This window comes from Amphiura filiformis, chromosome 4 (genome assembly GCF_039555335.1).
Source record: "Amphiura filiformis chromosome 4, Afil_fr2py, whole genome shotgun sequence".
Taxonomy (NCBI): Eukaryota; Metazoa; Echinodermata; class Ophiuroidea; order Amphilepidida; family Amphiuridae; genus Amphiura; species Amphiura filiformis.
In genome coordinates, this window is record NC_092631.1 from 3,232,135 (window position 1) to 3,257,516 (window position 25,382).

General features: G+C 37.6%; 1 protein-coding gene across 1 annotated transcript; it reads right to left on the minus strand.

Annotated features, from left to right (window-relative positions):
• Positions 1-705: 705 nt before the first annotated feature.
• On the minus strand, positions 706-23,988 carry LOC140150469 (solute carrier organic anion transporter family member 5A1-like). The gene is made up of 10 exons (XM_072172489.1): positions 23,910-23,988; positions 18,436-19,287; positions 13,590-13,742; positions 12,058-12,228; positions 8,599-8,763; positions 6,667-6,865; positions 5,002-5,185; positions 3,500-3,678; positions 2,944-3,008; positions 706-1,686 (listed from the first exon to the last, which is right to left on the minus strand). Exons 2-10 carry the CDS (start codon positions 19,133-19,135, stop codon positions 1,358-1,360), a joined length of 2,145 nt encoding a protein of 714 aa, XP_072028590.1. The 5' UTR covers positions 19,136-19,287; positions 23,910-23,988; the 3' UTR covers positions 706-1,357.
• Between the last annotated feature and the right edge of the window lie 1,394 nt (positions 23,989-25,382).

A 25,382-nucleotide genomic window follows, 5' to 3' on the forward strand; every position in this document is an offset into this window, starting at 1 on the left:
TTGAATACATATTATTACATTTAAAAGTTTACTTCGAAGACTGTCAAATATCAATTTCTAATGATTTGGCATAAAAGTTAAGTTGTATATCACAAATCTAAAAAAAAATTAAATTATTTGATATCAGTAAGGCCCGGCAAAAAACGCGATCTCGCTTTTCACGCTGTGATTCTCGCTATTAACCAACTATCTCGCTTTTTAAAAAAGTTTTCAAGCAGTGCACTTACTCTAAAAATGTTGCTTTATGCCATAAAAGTTCGCCGAATTCCATTAAAATGCAGTTCCAACTTCGCCAAAGTGCAGAATTCAACAGCATTGCAAGCACAAGGTCGAGTGAAAAAGCAATGCTTTACTCAATAAAAACTGACATTTCATTTCAAATGAGTTCAAGTTTAGGCCAAATATCATTATATTTATTGAATTACTGGAATATTTTGACTATAAAACATAATTCAATGTCAAATTTTTGTCACTTTTTTCTTCGACACCGGCCAGCCGTCGGCAGGTTGGTTTATTTACATCTAAACATTTTTCTGATCAATAGAGGGCAGCAAATTTTTTGATTTTTTTTTGTTTTGTTTTTTTTGATTTTTCACATTTTCGGGCGTTTTGAAAAGCTTCTTATGCCATTTTTCGGGGAAAATCTTGCTTTTCAAAAGTTTGGATCTTGTTTTTCACATCAAAAAATTGCGTTTTTTGCCGGGGCCTAGATATCAGGATATTCCTTGTATTCAGAAAAGTCTCACAAAAAATCAGTACAAAGGTGGCTTACAAAGCCCTTAAGGCATAAATTTCTTGTAAATAATAACATCCATAAAGGTCCCCTTTGTCAGAAACCACTTATACGGTATATCAGGCAATTCCATTTGAAATCCATACCCCCTATGGATGACATAACCTTAATCTCCCACAAAGGGGGTGTATATTTCAAATGAAGTCACTCAAATAAGGTAACCCGATTTGAAATTTATACCACCTGTGTGGAAGATTAAGGTCATGTCTTCCATAGGGGGTGTGTGGAAATCAACTGGAATAGCCCATTGCAATAGCTATAAAAAAATGTCTTCAATGGCTTATAAATGCAGTAACTTCTTAGCTTGCCAATATTCTTCTACATCTTTAACCCCCTGAGCACTACCTGCCGATCTAACATTGCCTCTGATTGGTCAATTACATGATATCATTACTTTTATCACCAATCAGAATGGAGCTTTGCAAATAATTCACCCCAATGTTTTTGCATGGAGAAATTATTCTAACAATGTTGCTGATTGGTCCAATTGATAATGAAAACTTCTTTTTGGCCAATCGGCAGGTAGTTCTCATAGGGTTAAAGCCATTCAATATTACCTACGCATCATGTTGCTATTTCATGCATATCCAAGTCAAACATTTCCGATCCATTTGTAACGACCTCTACCTCGCTGCAACCGTTGACCGTCGGCACCGATGAACCTGCCAGCCGGTGACGAGAAACTTTCCTAGACTGCCGACGTGCCATGAGCCACGTCAATGATGCAAAAAGGAGAGAAGCGCACTTGAGACCGGTGCATAGACCTAGATACCCCATGTAGAAACGTTTGTTGTCGTATTCCCAGCACGAGCCTTTGCTACCGCAGTGCTTTTGCCAGAATATGCAGGTGCTATCGATGACGTGACCAAAATACACCGGTGCTGGAATGTATCCTAGTGGTATGAACAGGAATGGAAATGACTTAAAAGAGTAATTACAACAGCATAATTCATTATGTTTCTTTCCATACAGGCCAGCATACGGCTCGGCTCGAGCATTTTGTTTGTGCCTGGTCCCATCAGGATTCAAGCATGTGTCAGCCCAGACCGACATTTTAAAGGCCCGTTCAACAATTTGCTCATTCGGTAAATGGTAAAAATCATCAAATTTTTGCGCCTTTGTTATTAGTAGTATAGGTGTGCTAACATAGCTTGCTAGTGGTTACGATATTATGGCATAGTTATTGTATATAAAATAATATAAATCAAGATCAAAAGAAGTTGCCAATTTATTTCCACTATTTGAAAAGCACCGTCATGCATGCATGACCTGTATGTGCACATTTTGACCTGAAACATACACTGACCCCTAGTCACATAAAAAGGTTCCCTTACTGATTGGTGGCGAACTGTAAAAAAAAGATCTCAAGTCTTGAGAGTCAAACTAGGAAAACCTTGCTAATATTAAATTTATTTAAAACTATTTTGTCGATTTATCTTACGAAAAAGTACTTTAATCAGAGATGCCAGTCAGTGTTGTCAAAAAATCCTGAAATGGCAAACAATTTCCTGAAAAATGTTCTTTGCCTATACATTTGTACAGCATCATCCAAGTAAAATTTCCTGAAATCAGGAAATTTCCTGAAGACTGGCAACACTGTTTAATTCTATAGACTTATCCTTTATTTAGCTACTAATAAATGTCCACATTTTTTCATGTTCTTGCAGTACCACTGAAAATCACAAGGCAACCACATACCATAAAGGCTCTTCCTGAAATGTCAATACACAGGAAAGTGCCAGGATACCCACTCCTTCCTGGGTCAAAAATTCTTACTTCATGGCACAGGAAAATCCTGGTTGATTTTAACCTAATTAATTGTTTACACATACATACATACAGGAAGGTACAATGCTGGGGGTGCAAGGAATCCCCTGCACTTTCCTAAGGTGTATTCTAAGTGGGAGAATTCCTGGTTCTGTCGTGTGTCACAAATTACAGTAAGAGCCTAATATGACAATAATGAAAAATAATTAACACAATGATCTTTGCTACCTGTTAATTAAACTCTACACTCAAATAGGAAACATAATTAAGTAATAACTAGGAAAAACTATTATTCAATTTCCCTCATCAACTGTTCCAGCAGAAAAAGGTTTTATTTTTTATTTATTTTCTGGTTTTCATCACACATCCTAAATTCTACTTACCTAAAAGTCTTAATATGACAAATTGCATACCAATTGCAAAGGGTCGCTGCTCCGGATTCACACACCTGAAAATAATGCAATCAGCAGATTAGGTATTATTATGGGTTCAAAACTTGTAACTTTTACATCAACTTGCTCATTTGTACTGACCAACTGCAGTCAGCCTTCTATATTGTCCACATTTTATTTTCTCTTAAAAAGGAAGGAATTTTGCTGGGTTTTGTTTCAGTGACTCAATAGATTAAAGTAATACTTAAAAGTATTACTTCCAAGACTCTCAGAAGATCAAAGATTTCATTATCTCACCACGTCAAATTTAACGCCCGAGGTATTTTTCATAAATGGTGTGAACAAAAAGGTAGTGGCATTGTTATACACATTTTCACTTCTCATATCAAAACCGCTGGAGCAATACAACTCAAAATTTGGAAACACATTGTTTTAATGGTAAGCTTCAAACTAAGATAGAAAAGAGAACATGAAAAATCGGACCAAATCTCTTTAAATGTGCAAAAACGTCAAACCGCATACTGGGATAAATTAAATCATAACTCACCTTAATATGACTGTTATCCCAGGCATCTGTATGGTGGCTGTACTAATTACAATGATAATGAGAACCACCATAAACCATACTAATGAATCACATTTATTCTCACAATCTCCCGATACAGCATAGTCTATGCCATCTTCCTGGTCGTCGTAAGCAGCTATACAGCTACAATCTGTGAAATTCTGAAGTTCAAGTAACGTAAAACACAGCAGGGTTAGAACTGCAAATCAATTTTCGTACAGATTCTTTTTCACAACTTTGTGTGAATCACAGTTGATTCTTATCAATTTAACAAGTCTCATATGTGACCTGCTACCACAAAATCACTCAAAACGCCCTGGCTACTGCGTTGGTGTTCACTCACCTGTTAAAGCCACTAAGTATGTATGTATGTCCTTTGTGAATGGGGGCACAATGGGCCATTCACGAAGGATAATGCTGCTGGCTTGTACAGGTGGCGGCAAACAAAGAACATCAATTTAGTCAGACCAAATATCTCGAAACTACCAACTCAACAAAATGAGCATAAAGTCGGGCAACTTTACACTGATTTCGTGGTAGCAGGTCACATATAATCATAAACTGAGCTCAAAAAGAAACTTATAATTTTTCACAAGGTCATATCTTGAAATCCTGTCTATCATATTCTACCAAAATTACACACAGGTTTACTTCAATACTCTACTCTTAACACATGTCAGTAACCACGCAGTTATCCAACTGACACAACAGCAAAATGCACTGACATGGAACAGCTTCCTGGAACACATTCACAGCCCAGCCCTGTTTCATGAAAAAAGTGTATGAAAAGCAGAAAGTAGCACCGTTTTATCATCTGTGCAAGGATCTTGTGTGCATTCTCACAGATTTTTTGTGCTGTGTGCCAAATGTTGGGCTGTGAAAGTGGAGGAAGTCCAGGAAGCTATCCCATGACAGTGCATTTTGCTGTTGTGTCAGTTGGACAACTGCTTGGTTACTGATATGTGTTTTGAGTAGAGTATTAAGGTAATCCTGTGTGTAATTTTGGTTCATTTTGATTGACAGTGTTTTAAGATATGATCTAGTGATTCACGCGTTGTAAAAAATTATAAGTTTCTTTTTGAGCTCAGTTTATATTATACCGAGGGTTGTATCTACAGTGGGTGGCAGAGCCCACGAGTGGCATAGCCAAGGGGAAGCAAGGGGCAACTGGATCCCTGTAAGAAGTCTTTCCTCCCTCTTCCTCCCCCTGTGGGATACTGGCCACCCTAATTTTTAAGACATTTAGGCCATTTTGTGTACTTTTTAGCCCATTTTTGATCATTTTCATCATAGGTCATGTCTTCAGTAAGTGGTGCATGGATATCACCTGGAATAGCCCATTCATTCTCACACTGCACTGAAAACAAGATAATTTAGGATGTATTTTATAATATTTTTGGTCTGAAACATCTTCATTTTTATAAGTAGGTGGATTGGTAAAAACAAATTGTCTGCAAATCAGCTTATCACTATTGAGTACTTACATATTCTGAGCGTTCTTCTCCTCCGTTACGTATGCCAACGCATCCAGCATGACACGGTGAGAAGTACGCGATCCCATTGGAACCACATACAGGCTCATAGGAACTCATGGAGCAATTGCACTGTGAATTGCATGATTCTGTCAGGGAGATGTTGGCGGGATTCGGGGGCCGCTCCCATGAATCACTAGATTAGATGGGAAGAAAATGGGAAAGTATTGATGTGAGTATATGAATAATTGAAGCAGGAAAAAAAGCCTTGAGAGCCATACCATGGCTGCTATGTGTCATTTTGACACAAATTATTTTATGCAGATTATGTCAACAACTTTTGTTTGTTATATGAACACAACTGCCGTAAAAACTTGATAGTTAGCATAATATGTGCTTACTATCAAGCGCTTTTGAAAACATGAAATTGTACCAAAGTCTGAGCTAATGTGGTTGAAACACAAATTTGCAGACTTACTTGTTCATATATAACTATGTGTATCAATGATTTGCTCAAAACTCTTTACACTTTTGTTTATGGGGCACTTCATGTTTGCATGTTTTAAAAGTGCTCGATAGTAACCACATATGCTAACTATCGAGTTTTTACAGTAGTAGTGCTATTCATCGCATTACAGTGACCTTTATTATGTTGTATTAATTCAAATATTAACCAACAAGAAACAGCCCCTCAAAGAAACAACAAGACATTAAAGCCATAATGTACCATCTTGTAATATGAAATTGGTTAATTTTGTTCAAACCTGATTTTTTGGCATATTTGTAATGTTTACACATGTCCCAACTTGCACCTAAATGGAATCAGCCAAATTTGTTGTTTGTAGGTCAACAGACCAAAGTTCGACATGAAGTCATAATTCATGAATTATGACTTTATGTCCTCCTATAGAAACTGCATGATAAACAGCCAATATAACCAGTAAGGTTTCTTTCACTTTACCTTGTTATTTCAGCTCAAAATGGACAGAAACCCTTTCCGACAATATTTCCATTATTTCAGCACAAAATTTGAAGGGAATCGTATATTATGGCTTTAAAGAAGCACAAAAGCATATACACATGCTGTTTTCGTACATCCCTGGCAGTGCCATGTTCTTGTGGGCCACATTTCCTGCCATCTTTGTAATGAACAACCAGTGGATAACTAATAGTATCACAGTTTGATTGGAATTCATACTATCAAATCCATTTTTTGGTGACATACCTTGTTACAGTTTCACGCAGCACTTCATCAGACTGGCAACCCAGCTTATGGATTTGATAGTATGAATTGCAATCAAACAGTTATAATTGACAATCCAGGTGAACCCAATACAACATAATAGTGTCACAATTTGTCTAATGTCTTATTCCCAGAGAAGATATCTTACACTTCCCATAATGCATTTCTTCCATTTCAATTTCCTGTACTGATTTGCTATGCTGTGTCACATGGGTCGATAGTGACAAAATATACCTCAGTGAACAGAGCACATCCAGATCTTGCAAAATATGTTTATTTTTTGACTAGCGACCCATGTTCAGCCAGTCTATTCTCAAAATGAAAACAAAGGAAACCTGTACAAAGAAATAGGAGCGTCATTTGTTGAAATAAGAGGATGGATTATGTTGCAAAGGATTCTGGGAAAGGTAAGATATCTTCTGTCTTATACCTACCTGGCATAGTAACTTGTTGATACCCCTGCCAGGGGCATTGTTGGGCAGCTATCTATAAGAAATAACACCCCAAAGAGACAGCATGATACTATAGTTGCACCGAAGAATACACTTGCTGTTTTTGTAAGTCCATGGCCAACTTTCTTGAGTAGTGCACCACCAAGGACCACACCTATTGCACCAGCTGGTATGAGGGTACCTGAATAGCGAGTATGTAAGTAAGTAAAGAAAGCATGATCATGCAGAAATGTTACAAGAAAACAGGAAAGTGAATTTCAAGCAGTCTGCAACTCGGAAAGATATGCTGTAGGCTGTCAATGAAACAGGCTTTGAAAAATGATAAGGCAACAAAAGAATTTCATATTTTATTTCTCTTTCTTCCTCTCTTTGCCATGCTTTCTTTTACTTTTTATTTCTTTATTTGCTTCTCAAGAACTCACACACAACCTACTTTCACAAATAAGAAATCAAAAAGGGAACAATTCTAAAGCAAGTAATTTAATGTGGTTCTCACATTCCATTCATTAGCAAACCTGTCAGCACTGCTAAAAACCACCCATGGTTGTAGTTTTTATTAAAGGCCCATTCAGTGATTTGCTCATCCGGTCAATCGTAAAAATCATCCAAATTCAGATTTTGGTACCTTTGTCATTGTCATAAATACATAAACATAGCCTGCTAGTGGTTCAGCCGAAAGCTGTGTATTTGAGACAAAAATAAGGAATTTACATGAATCTGTAATTTAGATGCTGACAGTATCAAAATTAGCAACATGTATTCGAATGGGGCTTCAACTTCGTTAATACTGCTGTTTTCTTTGTTTTTTGCCAAATTTTTTCATTTCAAAAATACCAACTGACAATATTTGAATGACTTATCCTTCACTTTTAAGCAATTTATAAACAATTTCAATTTTTTTACACTTTCGCTGGGATCACTGAATGGGTCTTTAATACATTTTAGCCACTGGTTAAAGATTACTTAGAATAAGAAAAGAAATTCCTTGTTGACCTGGATTTGACCCAGGTTTTCTAGAGGTCAAGAATAAAGTAATATAGTAAAGGATGATTGGGCAATTCAATTTGAAATCCATACATCCCCTATGGAAGACATAACCTTAATCTCCCATAGAGGGGGTGTAGATTTCAAATGGAGTCACTCATTCATGTAACCCCATTTGTGTACATGTAGAAGAGGTGTGGAAGATTAAGGTCATATCTTCCGTAAGGGGTGTACGAATTTCAACTGGAATAGCCTATTGACCTGTGCAGTATGGAGTATTCAGTCGTGATTGACAAGGCTTCAGATGCAACATTACGAGTTTACTATCCCAGCCACCATAGTTCTCAAGGTTAATAGTATTTTCAACTGGAATGGCCTATTGACCTGTGCAGTATGGAGTATTCAGTCGTGATTGACAAGGCTTCAGATGCAACATTGTTTTTGCCGACTCTGTACACAATTCACCATAATGTATTATCAAACACTGCTAAATTATTTGTTGCTTTAATTTGCATTTTTATAACTTAAGATGGGTTCTTTGTATGTTTTTGTGTATAATTAATGTTTTGATTATTTAATGTACAATTATAATTATATGTTATAAGGTGGTACATCGTTTTCAGGCCTCTTGGCCTTGTGATGTACCTGCCTTCATCAATACTTGTTAATGTGCAATAATTTAATTTACCTCTGTTGTTACATTGTATGCTTTATGAGATTGATGAAAAATAAAAGATTGATTGATTGATTGACATTACGAGTTTACTATCCCAGCCACCATAGTTCTCAAGGTTAATAGTATGATTACAATAATTTATTCTTAGCTTTGAATTCGACGGATTAAAAAGTTTCATCCTTGATAAGAATTTCAACCTGAAAATTTGAAACCAGGGGTCCCAGGTTCAAATCCTGTTTTAACATGTTGCTCACCTGTAAGTAGATCTGCATTGGAGGCACTAATGCTAAACTGTGATTCGATGAACTTAGGAACAAATCGTATAAAACCAGTAACAATAGAGAATTCGCTGGTTGCTGCCAGGCATACAAACACGTATGTAGGATTGGTTAATAAACTAAATACTGCACGAGGTAAATCTGAAAAAAAAAAAAAAAAATTATTAAACTTTAATTAAACCAATCTTTCCAAATAATCTTGTGAAAAGGCTTGCCCAAAATAGAGAAACATGAGCATTATTAATCTCTCCCTGACACCACAACATAATTGCATTTATGTAGTATATGGAATTAATGAGCCTGTCAATTGATATTAACAGGTGCAAACATGTTCATCAATATCATTATCAATATCTTTGCACCAGGGGAGTGCTCAGTACTTATGACCATATGGCGATGTGCTGGAAATATGGGTCGCAATTTTTTGCCATTTGGAATATCAAGACCCCTTTTTCTAGGCCAATTTTAGTTTATGGATGGTCATTTTACAGAAATTTGGCAGATTTTGGGAAAAATTGTAACTGACAATTTTTGTTAAATCTAACTGAAAAATTGGACTTTTGGAATAGTGATGAATCAATATTTCTTGGAAAATTGGTATACATTTGTAACTATAATTCCACTTTCAAATTCTCAGCAATACATCCCTACCCAAACCAAACTTGAGTACCCCAAAAGTGCCCCTAAAAACACAATAGTTTGCAAATTAACACAAAATAATATTCACACATCTCATCAGTTAATTGAGAACTATAATACCATTATAGGCACAATTACCCAATAGGGTACAACTTGCTTGACTTGAGTCCAGTCCTCGTTTACGGAGTTTAGGGTTGGGGTCTTGTAATGTGCCCTACTCTGTGATCGCTCCCTATTATGCTTTATAGGCCAATGTAGCAGAGATTTGTTAGCTACTACACTGATGAATTACATATTTGATCCTTTAGTGTACGGTACCTCTGGAGACTGAAGCAGATTAACCAATTTATCTTAGTATAAATTATGTAAAGATACTAAAGAAAGAATGGCTTTAAACATCAAAACCATAATATACAATTTCAGTCAAATTTAAGTTTGCTGGAAAACTGATGAAATAATATAATTTTTTAATCATAATAATGAGGTAAAATGAAAGGTAATCATTTGTAAACATTACAAATATGCTAAAAAAGTCAGGTTTGAAAAAAAAAAAATTCATTTTAAATCAAAGATCGTACGTTACGGCTTTAACCCTTGGTCATGTGCTGGTAACATTGATTAGTTTTGCTATATTTACCTGCAGTGTCAGCTGCAAAAACTATTGTACTCAACATGAGCAAATTTTTCATTTACTAATGCACACCATGATCACAGAGTGTTCAATGTATTGCAATCTCCCATATCAAACATAGACCATTGTACTCATAAACATTCAATATTTGCATTATTTATTGTTATTTTGCACTTCAAAATATGTATTAGGTAACTGAAAAACAAACCCTGTTTTACGGGCTCGACTGACCCAGATTTTGCATTTTGGGAGAATTTGTTTCTTTTTTTGCCAAAATCAGCTGTTCTGGGCCAATGAAATTGATTAATTTTAACTGAAAATTTTTGAAAAAAAATGCAGAACATATAAAAAATATGTTTGCAAAAAATATTTTAGGGTCATTTAGCCTCTAGAAGAAAATTCCGACCAACCTACAATATTGAAATGTCCATCCGCCAGTAAAACAGGGTGTTTTTTAATCCGTCGCCTCTATATTTTATGACCCTTTCTCGCTCATATACACATCAATTATCATTAACACTATTTGCAATATTATTTCTCACATGTTCGCTTTTATTTTGTATAATTCTAACAGCTGCAGTTACACTCCTGATATGCATACTTTCATTTTTATTTAAATTTCATAGATTTCCTTGTGTAAAATGTCAAATTGGCAATGAATAATATAGTAATACACAGCGCAATAAAATAATTACAAAGCTAACAAACCAACATGATACAACCAAAATGATTATTATTTTGTAAAAACAGATGATTTAATTTCTACATAATTTAAATCTAGAGTAACATTGCTGAATAAATTATATCATCACAAATTTATCTATCTTCTTAGCTATAATAATTATATGCATTGATCCGATACTTGGAACATGGATATGTATCGAGCGTGCGCTGTTGAAGGGGTGGTTACAAAGGTCATATCAGAGGTCATAGGTTATGGATTTGGAGGGTCAAAATTTCACACATTGTCCGATCGGGCTCAAACTTGGTGGGTGGTTTCAGATATCGCTATCATGCTACAGGCGCAAAAAATATCAGAGGGCATAGTTAACAAAAAAAATCTCTCATTTACGGTCAGGATTTTAGGTGTAAAAAATCTTCTGCAAATGCTCTGGATAAATAGGTAAATTTGATCATAACAGCTCATGCTTAAGCCAAAACAAATTGTATTGCCCTTGTAGCTCCAGGGAGCTCTAAATGAGGGTTGGTCGAAAAATCCAATTTAGAATTCTAGTTCTAGTCCCTGATTGCTCCAATAACATCTTAAAGCACATCAATCACAGTATCATGACTAAAACATCTGGTGGATTACTGGTAACATTATACCTTGAATTAGGCTGTATAGTGGTGTCATTTGCATTCAACTTTTTTACTCGGGCCGGGTGAGACTTTCACAGCACAAATTTTTTACAAATCTTTCCTAAAATAATTAGCAATCGGTATATAATACACTTCAATTGTGTAATTTAGTTTTATCGGGCTGAAATTGAGTGTACAATGCTTGTTAGGGGTGGTGCAATAATTATGTGTACCCCCGGGGGTGAATTATAGGGGGGCAAAGATTTTTTGGCAGGCCAAAAGGGGGGCAAGCATTTTTTGGCCGGTCGAAAGGGGGGGGTCAAGCGGTTTTTGGCAGGTCGAAGGGGGGGGCAAGCAATTTTTGGCACAGATATTTTGGGCACCTTTTCTATATTACGCCCTAAGGCGTAGGAAAATGTTACGAACACGTTCAAATATGCAAAATTTCCTGCTCGCTGCGCTCGCATTATATGTTAAGATAATTTAAGGTTTTAAATCCGGGTTCCCCAAAATCTTGCATGTGTAAAGGGGGGCAAAGATTTTTGGCACGTCAAAAGGGGGGCAAAGGTTTTTGGCACGTCGAAAGGGGGGCAAAGGTTTTTAGCACGGCCAAAGGGGGGAAGCGATTTTGGCAGACCATTTTGAGAATTAACCCCCCCTCGGTACACATAATTATTGCACCACCCCTTATAACTGCATTTTAAGTTACTTACACTTGGATAGTTGGCAATACTTTCTTTAAAGCAATATTGTAATTGGGATTTTTCAAAATGCGAACTTCGATTGGATAGTATGCATATGTGTACCCATGTCCCCCAGTGCTCCTACGATGGTACGCCACTGGTTCAGAAGTGCCTTATACTTACTTTTTAAGCTAACATCATTGAAGGCCATATGAACGGTTTCATCTTCATCGTCACCATCAACTCCTCCTATTCTAGTCTTTCTTTTATCTTCAACTGGTTTAGGAAGCTCTTTGGGAAACCCTAATATGGGTGCTGCGAAAACGGCTAACATTGCACAGCTTATAAAGAAACCTACGATGATGCACATGAAAAAAAAATGGGTTCAAAAGAAAATGAGATATTCAAATTTGTTAACTACCAAAATAACAAAATCAAACAAGTAACAAACAAGTAGGCAAGTAAAAAGAGCATAATTCTACATCCCCAAATAATTTCTCAATTGAGTGTTGTGCACTTAAATCAATAACAAACATCCAACATCACCCTTCTCCGGAGCATCACTTGATCCAAGTATCATCAAAACTCATGATCAACTTCCATATATCGAGTTAATTATTTTGTGCAATGTCCTCAAATGATCCCTGGATGTCAGTCCACTCAGGTTAAAGTAATATTTTTTCAAAATTTAATTATTATCAGTTTTATATATGAAGTAAAACATTCCCTTTATACAAGCTGTATCAAAATGTTTGGTACCCATCAGTTTTCAATGGTAATGGATGAGTCTGACACATTAAAATTCATCATGATATCCCATTAATTGTATATTAAATTGTGTAACAAGTTATAAAGCATACATTCTGGACAGTTAAAAGAGTATCCAATGTTGCATTTGGAAGAGACAGGCTTTTCGATAAACATGAAAATTGATGGGTATCAATCATTTGGATACAGCCTGTATCAGTCCAAACGTCATGTTTATAACTGATTTGGTTGCAAAGTTACAACATATTTACATGTTCATGGCCTAGATAACTATGACGAACTATAACCTTAACCTATTGCTGGCTATATCTTGGTTTTGTATTTGCCAACGTTAGAAATGAACTAAATCGGGTCACAAATTGTTATCCCCAGTGTTAACTGCTTCTGCTGGCTTTATACAAACATTAATCACAATGGCTTCCCAGGTCAATCGAAACTCATGTGATAATAAAAGTATGTACATTTATACTACATTTTGTATGTCAGATTTTTGGTTTTAATCAGATTGCTTTAATACATTTGTATTTGTAACATGTAAAGGTCAAGAGTCCCTTTTTCAAGCTCTCTGGCAGTTCCGTAAGACCCACTTGGATCTGCTCCAGAGTTTTGAGCCCCAAATTCTGAATGTAGCTCTTTAAACTCGAATTTGGAACAAATTTGGAATTCTTTAGCTCCACAGCCTATAATTTGACCCCAATTTCAGTTCATCAAGCCCTTATATTGCCTGAAAAGCAGTTCTTAGTTCCCAAAGTTTGCCGCTACACACTGCACACAACTACCAAAATTTAAGTTGAGTGCCCCCCCACACACACACACTGGGGGGATATGAGTTTTTATACAATTTCAGGGTGTTCTGTTTTCCGCAAATCGGTGATCCCTTTACCCAATTTATTGTGTAATTTAATTTTGACAGGTTCTTACAATATATTGCTTAGTTTTCTACCTACCTAGCCACCAAGCTCCAACCCATTGTGGACTATCAGGCGTTAGTCCCAGTTTTGATGCTGCCACTGTACCAAAATCCACATACAGACTGAGACACATGCTGCCTGTAACAAACCCTAGAGCTGGCCCTACCACAGGCATGCAGTAGAAAATTGCTGGAAATTTGAAGGGAAAAAATCAATTAACACCATTAGCATGAAGTGGCTCTTCCTTTATGTGTACAATTTTAACTTCTTCATTCCTTCCTTGATATTTTAATATTAATATATGTGGTTTGATCAAGCAAAATCTGTTTGAAGTCGGGCATATTCAATTTTCTGGTTTTTTTTTTATTGTATAGAGCATTTGCAACTGAAACCGAAACTTTTCATTGATAGCTAATCGTTAGACATGAGGTCGTTTTGCAGACCAGGCTCTGTACTCTCTATTTTGATAACTTATGGCACATTTCATGCAGGTTGATCCTCAGTCCACTGGACAAATAGTAGGGGAGATTGGGGTTAGTTGAAACATTTTTCACAAAATCGTCTTTTTAACGCAAACCGATTACTTTCAAGAAACACTAACCATATCAGTATAAACATATACATACATTTGTACATGCTACAAATACAGCCTTAAACTTTATTGCACCTGCTTATGATTATTCATATAATCCAATTTGAAAAAAAGTGTTTCAACTAACCCCACCCCTGGGGTAAGTTGAAACATAGAGTGGGGTTAGTTGAAACATGGCTTGTAAAAATTTCAAAATAATTATTATTGTGTTGTTAGGGTTATACTTCCCTTGAAGGCACCCTTTAACATACAATCAGTGTGAAAAAATGAATAAATAAATATGTGGGAGTGTGGGTCAATACTTTGGACACAAGGTGACGAGTGTCACCATGGATCAAAATATGAGAAGCTTAAAATATTATAAAATGTACTTTCTGCACTTTTTGCTTGTATTATTGCTTTTTAACCATATTAAAGCAATATTGAAGAAATGGTAAACATGTTACAAATTTTTAAAAAGTCAAATTTTTAACCATATTTTTCTATGCGATTTTCACGTGTCAACTAACCCCACCTCAAAAGTTTCAACTAACCCTGATGCCTATTTTTAAATTTCAAAGTTCATTACACAAAAGAAGAAATACAATAAAACTTTTATTTAACATTATTCTGGGACTTACTATACTACTAGTGCTTATGATACTCAAAAAATAATCCCCTGAATCTTCAAACAACATGGAGATAACGAATCTTTTCTGAGGGGTATAAAAATTAGTCAGTAAGTCAAACAAGAATTTGTCTTTAAAAAAGACAAGTTCACGGATCAAGTGTACAGTACATGTACTTTGAGCTACTTTGGTCTAACATTCAATATTTATATCTAACCTACTCTGCACTTAGGCCTATTCGACAATAAATAAGTGATTTGAGGCTTAATAATGATACCTGCGTCTTGACTCTGGAAAACAATATTTTTTAAAAACCTCATTTTGCATTTAGTTTTTAAGCCACCTCGGGAGCCACCTACAGGATCTCGTTTTGCATTTAGGATTTTATTGCATTGCAAAGTAGCAAAACTTTCTTTAGGCCTATATAATGGACCAATTCGAGCCTGGAAAAGGCTATCCCCTCTTACAACCTATCGACAGGTCTGATTTCTATAATGAGGTGTCACCGGGTTTGCAAGAGATAATAATGCCAAATCTAAACACCATGAAATTTACCACATCACGACCAAGCTCACATTGGGCGCCCATTCCTTTTTAAAGGAATTTTACTAAGTCACCTAGGAAACAAATTTGGAAAATTGTATCTTATCACACACAGCTTGCTCTTGCTAGCTTTTGTCAGGGTCAGGGATATGTATGAACACCAATATGAAGTCAATAAACATTAACTAACCTTGAATTAACTATGATAGATAATGGACTTAGTTTTGAGCAGTGTATTAATTTTCTGAAGTAAATCGCTTGCTACACAGTTTTCTATACAGAATGATGTTTACTTTGTAATCAGGCCAGGCCAGGATCCTGCTAGTTTTGATTAACCAATCAGTTATGTGTATTGTAGGCATGTGATGGCTATAAGCCAATTGAAAACATGTTTCTAAAAAAAGGCTAAAAAATTCCTACTCCTGGACAGACTCTTTTCTGGGTTAGGGCTAATTAGTAAGTTGTCAGTGTGGCAAGATTAGATATTAAGGCATACAAACTAGGGTATGAGATATTAGGAATTATTTCCTAGACTCTTATTCACAAGGCTGGTGTGCTACAATACCTATTCATGACACATGATATGTAAGGGATAAACTGTGCATATGAGATGTGGGGGAAAGTGGCATCATTTCACTGCCGTGAAAAAACAGATATTCCTTTCCCAAGCCAACACTGGTGGGGCATCAGTGCTGTTGCTAATTTGGTGGATGACCCTTACTAATACCTATTACTAGGTGCCAGTATTTTACCAAATTAATTTTTTGTGTCAGAAAAAAATACAATGTTTCAACTTACCCCACGTTCCAACTAACCCAATCTCCCCTACTATGGACCAGGAGCTACCTTTTGAGTTTGTGGTTCCTAATACAAACCATTTCATTTTTCGGTTTTTGTACTGTTTAGGTTAATGATGACCTCACATATTTTTTTTCATTTGTTAACAGTCTTTAGATGTAAGGTTGTTTATTATTTATTTAAGGTTAGGGTTAGAGGTTAGAATAAGGGGTTAGGGTAAGGTAACTATTAAGATGGGGGGTTAAGGCTTGAATTAGACACTAAAACCTATTTGCATTTGAAAGTTGTAAAGGTGGTGGGCAATCTGTAAACACCTGTAACTTGCCTAGGTGTCTAGTTGTTATTTGAGTCCAGTGCTAACTGTGCCATGCATGGCAGCATTTTGCATCAATTGATAAAACAGACAATGCACTTAAAAATGCTATCCTACACAAATATATACAAGGCGGTTCTCGAACCACAAGTCTCGCCTGCTTTCGCGATTACTTTTGGTAGAGGTAAATGAATTTGGTGGTTATCGGCTGGGCACGATTATCTGGCTGATGGTGACCGTACCCATTAAGTTTCATGCCCATGCAACAGGTTTACTAATTTGACCTCAGATGACCCTGGTGACCCTGAAATGACCTTCCAAAAATTTGGCTTTAAATGTTGACTGTACCCACGAATTTCATGCCTATCTGAAAGTTTTTACTAATTTGACCTCAGATGACCCCTGGTGGCCTCGAAATGACCTTCCAAAAATTTGGCTTTAAATGTTGACTGTACCCACCTAGATTCATGCCGACCAACAGTTTTTACTAATTTGACCTCAGATGACCCCTGGTGACCTCCAAATGACCTTCCAAAAATTGGGCTTTAAATGTTGACCGTACCCACCAAGTTTCATGCCCAGACAACAGTTTTTACTCATTTGACCTCAGATGACCCCTAGTGACCTCGAAATGACCTTCCAAAAATTTGGCTTTAAATGTTGACTGTACCCACCAAGTTTCATGCCCATACAACAGTTTTTACTAATTTGACCTCAGATGACCCCTGGTGACCTTGAAATGACCTTCCAAAAATTTGGCTTTAAATGTTGACTGTACCCACCAAGTTTCATGCCCGTACAACAGTTTTTACTAATTTGACCTCAGATGACCCCTGGTGACCTTGAAATGACCTTCCAAAAATTTGGCTTTAATTGTTGACTGTACCCACCAACCTTTCATGCCCATATGGCAGTTTTTACTAATTTGACCTCAGATGACCCCTGGTGACCTCCAAATGACCTGCCAAAAATTTGGCTTCAAATGTTGACTGTACCAATCAAGTTTCATGCCCATACAACAGTTTTTACTAATTTGACCTCAGATGACCCCTAGTGACCTTGAAATGACCTTCCAAAAATTTGGCTTTAATGTTGACTGTACCAACCAAGTTTCATGCCCATACGACAGTTTTTACTAATTTGACCTCAGATGACCCCTACATGACCTCAGTGACCTTGACGCACTAACCAATACAAACCGGTTCTGTCTCGGGTCAAGATGCACCCACCCACCAAGTTTGAGGAACGTGCGACTCATAGTCTCCGAGAAAATAGGCGGAAGGCAAACTTTAACCAAAACTTTAACCAAATTTGTCACATACACACACACACACACACCCCCACACATACATACGCAAAAGTGATAGTCTCCTGCCTTATCAGGCGAGACAAAAAACAATGTCTAGGATCCACAACATGCTCTTCTACACATTTCTTTAATCCCAATACAGTTGTACATTCATTGAATGACCTTTGACAATTTGGGCACAAAAACTCATACTCTGCAACTTGAGGTCAAATTTTGCACTATGATTGTTTAATTGAGGTTATTGAACTAGAGTCCAACCTCTTTTATCCGGACATGGTGGGAGCATTGTCCGGATAAGTGAAAAATCCGGATAAGTGAATTACATGTAATTCTGCATTGACTGGCCAAGTACTGAAATTGGGACAACAAAAATTGTTTCAACATGGGGAACACTAATAGATGGCATTTGGGTACTTTATGCAACATAGAAATGTCATTCTAGACATTCAGAGCATGGAATTAAGGTGTCAAATTATCAAAAACATGTTTTCCAGTGAAGATTTCAAAGCCGGATAACAGAGAGATCCGGATAAAAGAGGTCCAGATAAGAGAGGTTGGACTGTATGCCATTGGGATGAGGCCATTGTGACCCATATAGTGTTACATGCAGTGAACACACCTACTGTACATCATACATTATAGTATTGCTTTCATAATTTTGTACCGTACTTGCGAGTGATTTGAGCCTTTGATTGCATTTAAATTTGATTTTAACTTACCAAGATACACAGAAACTTCACTCCGTTTGATAAAATCATCAATATAAGTAGTACCTAAAGTGATCATAGTGGTAGACCCGATACCGATAAGAACCTGGGCTGTGAAGAAAAACAACAGACTATGCCATATAGGGTTGGCCTTAAGGCAGTCTAAGTCCTCATAAGTTTGATTATAACTAGACGCAGTCAAGTTGCAGGTCGGCAAAATATCTTGCGAGTCTGAGAACACTGCATGATAATGTCCACCAATAAAATGTGGGATTGCGAATATCAGCGAGCCTAACGACATCAACCATGCGCTGTACGCAATCCATTTTGGCCGATGTGATCCTTGTTTTCCTCCGTAATAACTACTGAAAACGACCACTAAAGTCCCGATGTCGTAACAGCTGATTACGAGTCCACTCAGCGAGCTGCTTAAACGGAATCGCCGTTCTATACTCGTGATGACGCTACTCGTATAACCAAGAGTTAGCTGACTTTGTGCGATAGACAGTAAGCCTGAAAACAACACAAAGAATTTGGCATTTGCAAGACGCTGGAGCCACTTTGGACGCCATGCTCCGTATCCGCATAGAGGGCGCCCGTTGATGCTGGATAGTGAATTGGACATTGTTAAACCCATGCTAGAATCTGTTGAGGAATTGGTTCCGCTACTACTAGATTCATTGGTCAAAGCTCTCCAACGTGTATCAGCCATATTTTGACAACGAGTTCTTGTCAAGATCTGGTCACCTCCACCATATATTTGTGCTGATTTTTCATGCGCATTGATCTCACTTCTTTTCAACAAGATAGGGGTGGTCTGTAGCAAATCATTGTTGTTGGTTTTCTATGGTGCATTCACTATACCTGTATCAAAGTAAAAACGCAAAATACACCATTAACATAGTAACAAAGCCAAATAAGATCAACATATTTTTGGTGATACCAAGACATATTAAAGACCCTGTTTTTATCATCTGCTTTTGAAGTACACCCACAGAATTAGAGAAGGAGAACCGGGACTCCCTATACCGACACATACAATTGCAAAGTACATATGTAGTAGGCATGTCCACTAAAAATTGAAGTACTTTTTAATTGATTCAGACTTATTGGCTGGGAATTGATGAAAGAAACATTTTGTTGTTTTTAAATAATCTTAATCGGACATTTCATTCCAGAGATATGGCCTTTTGAGTGTCACAGTTTTATATAGGGTTGCTAGAACATGTTAAAAGTTTAAGTCCAAAAGGAATACTAACAGAAAGTGCAATTTTAAGGTGCTTTTCTTAATGTATGTATTAAAAGGGCATTTCGGGATCCACAGCCTCATCCCCCCACTTTTCTCAAAAAAAGTTGAGATTTTTATATCACTGGAAACCTCTGGCTACATAATGTTTATGTACAAATATTTCTTGCAGATTAATTCGTTTATCAAAGATATCATGAAATTTGAATTTCGTTCTAGTGCACCAGAACGAAATTACAACGCATTGTCTATGGAGCAGTGTAATACACATAATCATGCATAACTTCATGAACGCATAAAATCGGAATCAACTGAAATTTTGGGAATAGGTTTTTTCGTGGATATCTAATGAAAAATGACATAAATAGAGGATGCTAGGATCACGAAATACTCCTTTAACTAGCGTTATCTGGAACATTATATTTGCTATACCAACATGAAATAAGATCATCCTGAAAATTTAAGGGGTACTACACCTGGCCAATTTTGTGCCTATTTTTGCATTTTTCTCAAAAATTATAGCACATTGGTGACAAGTAAGATATGTATATTATAGGGGCAAGGACTACAACTACTGTACTAAAAATTTAGCAACTCAAAGCACGTAGTTATTGATTTATTGATCAAATATTGGTTTTCCCTCATTTTTGACTGTAACTCCACAACAGTGGTCTGTGCTGAAATAAAATTTCCAGTGCCGTAGCTGTAGTCCTTGCCCCTATAATATACATATCTTACTTGTCCCCAATGCGCTTATAATTTTGAGAAAAATGCAAAAATAGGCACAAAATTGGCAGGTGTAATACCCTTGCTTATTTTGTTGACATACAACCAGGGCCATTCCTAGGGATTTTGCATCTTTTTTGTGTTCTCAAGTGGGTTTTATCATGTTTATATTTACTCGAGAACTCTAGCTTTGAATTTGTACACGATAGTTATGCATTCAATGCTAGAGTACGTTGCTATCGTTTTCGGTCGGACAGCAGTGCAATTTTTTGCACCGGTGGTTATTTATTCTGTTAATGTTGAAATTTGGATGAGTTATTTCGATGAGTCTGTATCTTTTGAGCAAGATTTGCCGATTTTGGACAGTCTAAAATTTTGCTGAAGTGTAATTTTAGCAACATTTTTGATGCGATCGCCTGTCGTGATCAGCTATGTTTACTTCTGAACGTATGAACTTCCATTGCTTAAAACACGATGCCATGCTTCAGCGAATCAGACTATATTTTGAATGCAATGATCTCTAGCCTATACTTTGATTAGCTCTTAATCGGCGGGCCCTAGCATCGCAGATTAATATTTATATATATTTTATTTCGAGAATTGTCTCATGCCATCTTCATGATCTTGCCAGAAGCATCACAAATTATTCATTCAAGTCCGATACGTTGTCTATTTTCTTTAACATTAAGCACAATACTAATAGAGACCAGGCAGGTCAACTGTCTATGACACTTTTAATGTGGGTTTACTTTTTGGCGTACTGATAAAAGCCTAACAATTTCCGCCGATTACGAGCTGATCAAACTGTAGAATCAGGTCCCCCACTGTAAAAATCGCACCAGCCAAATAAAAATTTGCACGCTTCAGAGCCTGAAAAAAAGACCCCGCGAACCAGAAATTGACACGCGTATGGGCGCTGCCATAGAATGCTAACGGGTGCTAACAGCAACGCGGGGGGTCGCTGGGGTGCTTACGAACACTGACAGTGGTGTACCGTGGCCGCCCCAACCCCGGGGGCTGAAGAAAATTAAATTTTGCCGCCCCTGGCCCTTCCTCAACAGCCCGAAAAGGTTGACCCAATTTTTTTCTCGGTCGTTTGAAAAAGTGAAGAGCAAAAAAAAAAAAAAAGCCAAAGCCCCCCCAAAATATGCGTATGACGAACGCGTCGCCAGCACAAGCGTCCAACACGATCAATAACGCGTATAGGGCGCATTCAACTTCAAGCGCGCCTACGCAGCCGGTAGTTCCTGGATACGCGATTACAATACAGTACAGGGTCAATCATGTCAATGGCCGGGGATAGCGGGGACCTACCCGGGGATGTAATTTTGGAAACTGTTACAAACATGTTACAGTCTCGGCTTAGTCCCCGCAGGGCGGGGCACTATTTCTGTGTACATCCTGGGGTACATCCCCGGCCAAGTCCCCGCCCCTAGCCCCGGGCACCATGTTCGAAGTCCCCGCGAGTGTTTCCCCCGCATACGACCTGGCACAGGTTGTGAGTACTCTTCTATTACGTCCCGGGTACACTCCCGGTGTAGATCCCGGCCTGTTTGAGAGGCATTACATCCCCGTACACTCTAGTGGGGATTATGCACTTTCACTTTCCCACGCGTTTGAACGGGAATTGGATTGCGTACTTTTTCGATGTCTAGTGAACAAATTTCTTCAATATTTTGAGAAAATGATGTCAAATTTTCTATTCTATATTGTTTGGTAATGTCTTTTGCCAATAGTAGGCCTATGTTTAAAGTCGTAATTTTGTGTTTTTGATCGCAAAGATCGGATATTTTCGTTCCTGATTCGAATTCTGAACCCTTCGTAAGGGTGCCGATTTCGGCAGAACTTTGACGATAATTGTGCCTTTTTGGACACTAAAATGCATTCGATCCTTAATTTTGTTTCAACCGAGTCTTAAATTAGCAAGCACAATAAGGTTGGTACCACTTTTATATACATTGATGAAATTTTAAAGATTTTTTTTCAAGTTTCTAACCGGCGCAAATCGTGAATTCCCATTTGTTGACATCCAAAATGGCGTAAGCCAGTCCTTAATATATATAGGTACGGCGTATATAGGACTGGCAAGCGAGTCTAGTACACTCCCCCACTACGTCCCCGCACTGCTGGGACACATTGAGCTGTTACATCCCCGGCCAAGTCCCGGCTCGGACCACGCTATTGCCAGGCCCCTGGGGGGCCGGGACTACAATTGATTTGTGCATAACATACATGTACTTCTGAACTGAGTGTCATGGCCCTGGTAGAATGTGAAGCTATCGGTGAGCAAATTCTTGGCTAGACTTCTCGAGCAAGCCCTAGAAGTAACTAGAGCGGTTCTCGACTTGCGCGGTTCTCGACGCAAAGCGTCGGCCACAATGCCTCCACCTTGAGGCATATCATTTTAACCAGTGATGACCTCTGGGTGACCTTGGATGACCCTGGAATGATCTTCCAAAAATTTGACTCTAAATGTTGACTGTACCCACCAAGTTTCATGCCCATATGACAGTTTTTAGTAACTTGACCTCAGATGACCCCAAAATGACCTTCCAAAATTTTGGCTCTAAATGTTGACTGTACTCACCCAGTTTCATGTCCATACGGCAGTTTTTGCTAATTTGACCTCAGATGACCCCTGCATGACCTCAGGTGACCTTGACCCACTGACCAATACAAACTTGTTCTGTCTAGGGTCAAGATGCACCCACCCACCAAGTTTGAGGAACGTGTGACCCTAGGCTAGTCTCCGAGAAAATGGTATTTTGCTTATTACGCATAAATTATGCAAATTAGGTACTTAATTACCATATTTTGTGCTGAAAATCTAATCAGGTCAAGAACCTCTTGCCCTGCTACTCCCCACCAAGTTACGTCACTGTAACCCATACGGATCTCCAGATAATCTGTTCACAAGGTTTTTTGGCTTGATACGCATCAAATACGCATAAATTATGCAAATTAGGTACTTAATTAGCATATATTGCACTGAAAATCTAATCCGGTCGAGAACATCTGGCCACGCTACTTCCCACCAAGTTACGTCACTGTACCCCATACGGATCTCCAGATAATCTGTTCACAAGGTATTTTGCTTATTACGCATATTACGCATAAATTATGCAAATTAGGTACTTAATTACCATATTTTGCGACGAAAATCTCCTATAATTTGAAGACCCCCAATAACCATCCCTCCACCAACTTGCATCACTGTACGTCTTACCAGTTCTGAGAAATTGCACTCGCAAGCTCGGACGGACAGAGAGACAGACAGACAGACAGACAGACAGACAGACAGACGGACAACCAGGAAACATAATACCTCCGGTGGAGGCATAAAAAACGGATATGGCCAGAGGGCAAAATGTCCCAGAGTCTCCAGAGACATGCTGAAAAGAAAACAACACTTGAACAAGTGAAACTAGAAAATTATCCTCACCCTGCATGCTGACTCTATAAGTAAAAGACTCCGTTACACGCCTTGAATTTATATAAAAATATTAAAACTTACATGCAGCTATCGTTGTATTTAAATCCCGGATTTAGATTCAAGTTTAGTTTTTCCTACCCCTATTTGCAGCCCTCCGATCGCGATCATACACTGTGCCTGACAACCAATTTTAACCCATCGAGTTATCATTAACGTGTTGCCACTTACCTCATTTTGCGGCACAATACACATTTTTGCCACAATATGGGTATGGCTTGCCGTATGTGTGCTTTCATTTAAAAGGGCATTTCGTGATCCACAGCATCATCCCCACTTTTCTCTCAGGACTTTTCTCAAAAAAGTTGAGATTTTTATATCACTGGAAACCTCTGGCTACACAATGTTTATGTACAAAAATTTCTTGCAGATTAATTCGTTTAGCAAAGATATCGTGAAATTTGAATTTCGTTCTGGTATACCAGAACGAAATGGGATTTTCTCAATTTTGCAAGCGATTGGGGGAACGTGATCACAATAATTATTTTGTTTCTGGATTTCTGTTGAGGAGTTGGAGGAGTTTCAACCACTGAGATGATAGATAAAGATAAAATACAACCCGGGAATACAACTAGCTGAAAAATCATAGGCGTATAACAACACAGATTCTATGAATTTTGTCAATGCTAAATAAATATACTCAATTCCAAACTAACAACGAAACGAATTGAATTGAGTTTTTTTTAGCTGGCCACCCGTTGCAAAGGTGGCTTAAAAATACCAGAAAGATAAGGCAAAGTAAACTTATGTGGCTGGTTTGTTACTAGTAGATTTCGTTATTACTGACTTTTGGTTTCGGATGACCTTTGTTTGATAACTAGTGTTTGATATTAATTTATTATTTTAATATGATGGATCAGGTCTTGCGCCATGAATTGAGGGTAAAACATGTTTATGCTCAAAATTAGCAAAATAACCATGCTTTCACACAAAATTGATTGTAATTCATCTCACAAACCTCCAAAACCATGAGGCTGGAAGTGTACAGAAGACAATTGTGTAACTTGTAGGCTGATTTACAGGGTGCTGCAGATATCATAGAATTTGGAAAAGTTAAATTTTGGTTCAAAAAGTACGAAATGTTGTTCTTCTCTTATTTACCACCATAAAAACCGTTAAAAGCTTGTTATATAATGTGCTAAGAACATGCAGGCTTTCACAAAAAGCAAAATTGTAATAATGAGTTGAAAGAAAGACTGAATGAACAGTTTGAACCCAAAGTGTTACAATTAAACATGACAACAAATAAATACAATTCCCGACCGGTAAACAGCCACTTGAAAAAAAAGCAAGGGAATGTGCCGGCATGGGAATCGATCCCACGGCTTTCTTTAGGGGCTGTGCAATAATTATGAGCCCTGGGGAGGGTAAAATTGGGGGGGGGCATGAAATTTTGGCGAGCCGAAAGGGGGGGGCAATTTTGGCCAGCTGAGAGGGAGGGCAAGCAATTTTTGGCACACATTCATGGGGCGCCTTTTAAATAAAACGCTCTAAAAA

Coding starts and splice junctions, on each gene's coding strand:
- LOC140150469 (XM_072172489.1), bottom strand. CDS start 19,135: ATGGCTGATACACGTTGGAGAGCTTTGACCAATGAATCTAGTAGTAGC. Junction 12,229..13,589: donor GGTTGGAGCTTGGTGGCTAG/GTAGGTAGAAAA, acceptor GCATCATCGTAG/GTTTCTTTATAAGCTGTGCA. Junction 1,687..2,943: donor TGTCATATTAAGACTTTTAG/GTAAGTAGAATT, acceptor TCATACCACTAG/GATACATTCCAGCACCGGTG.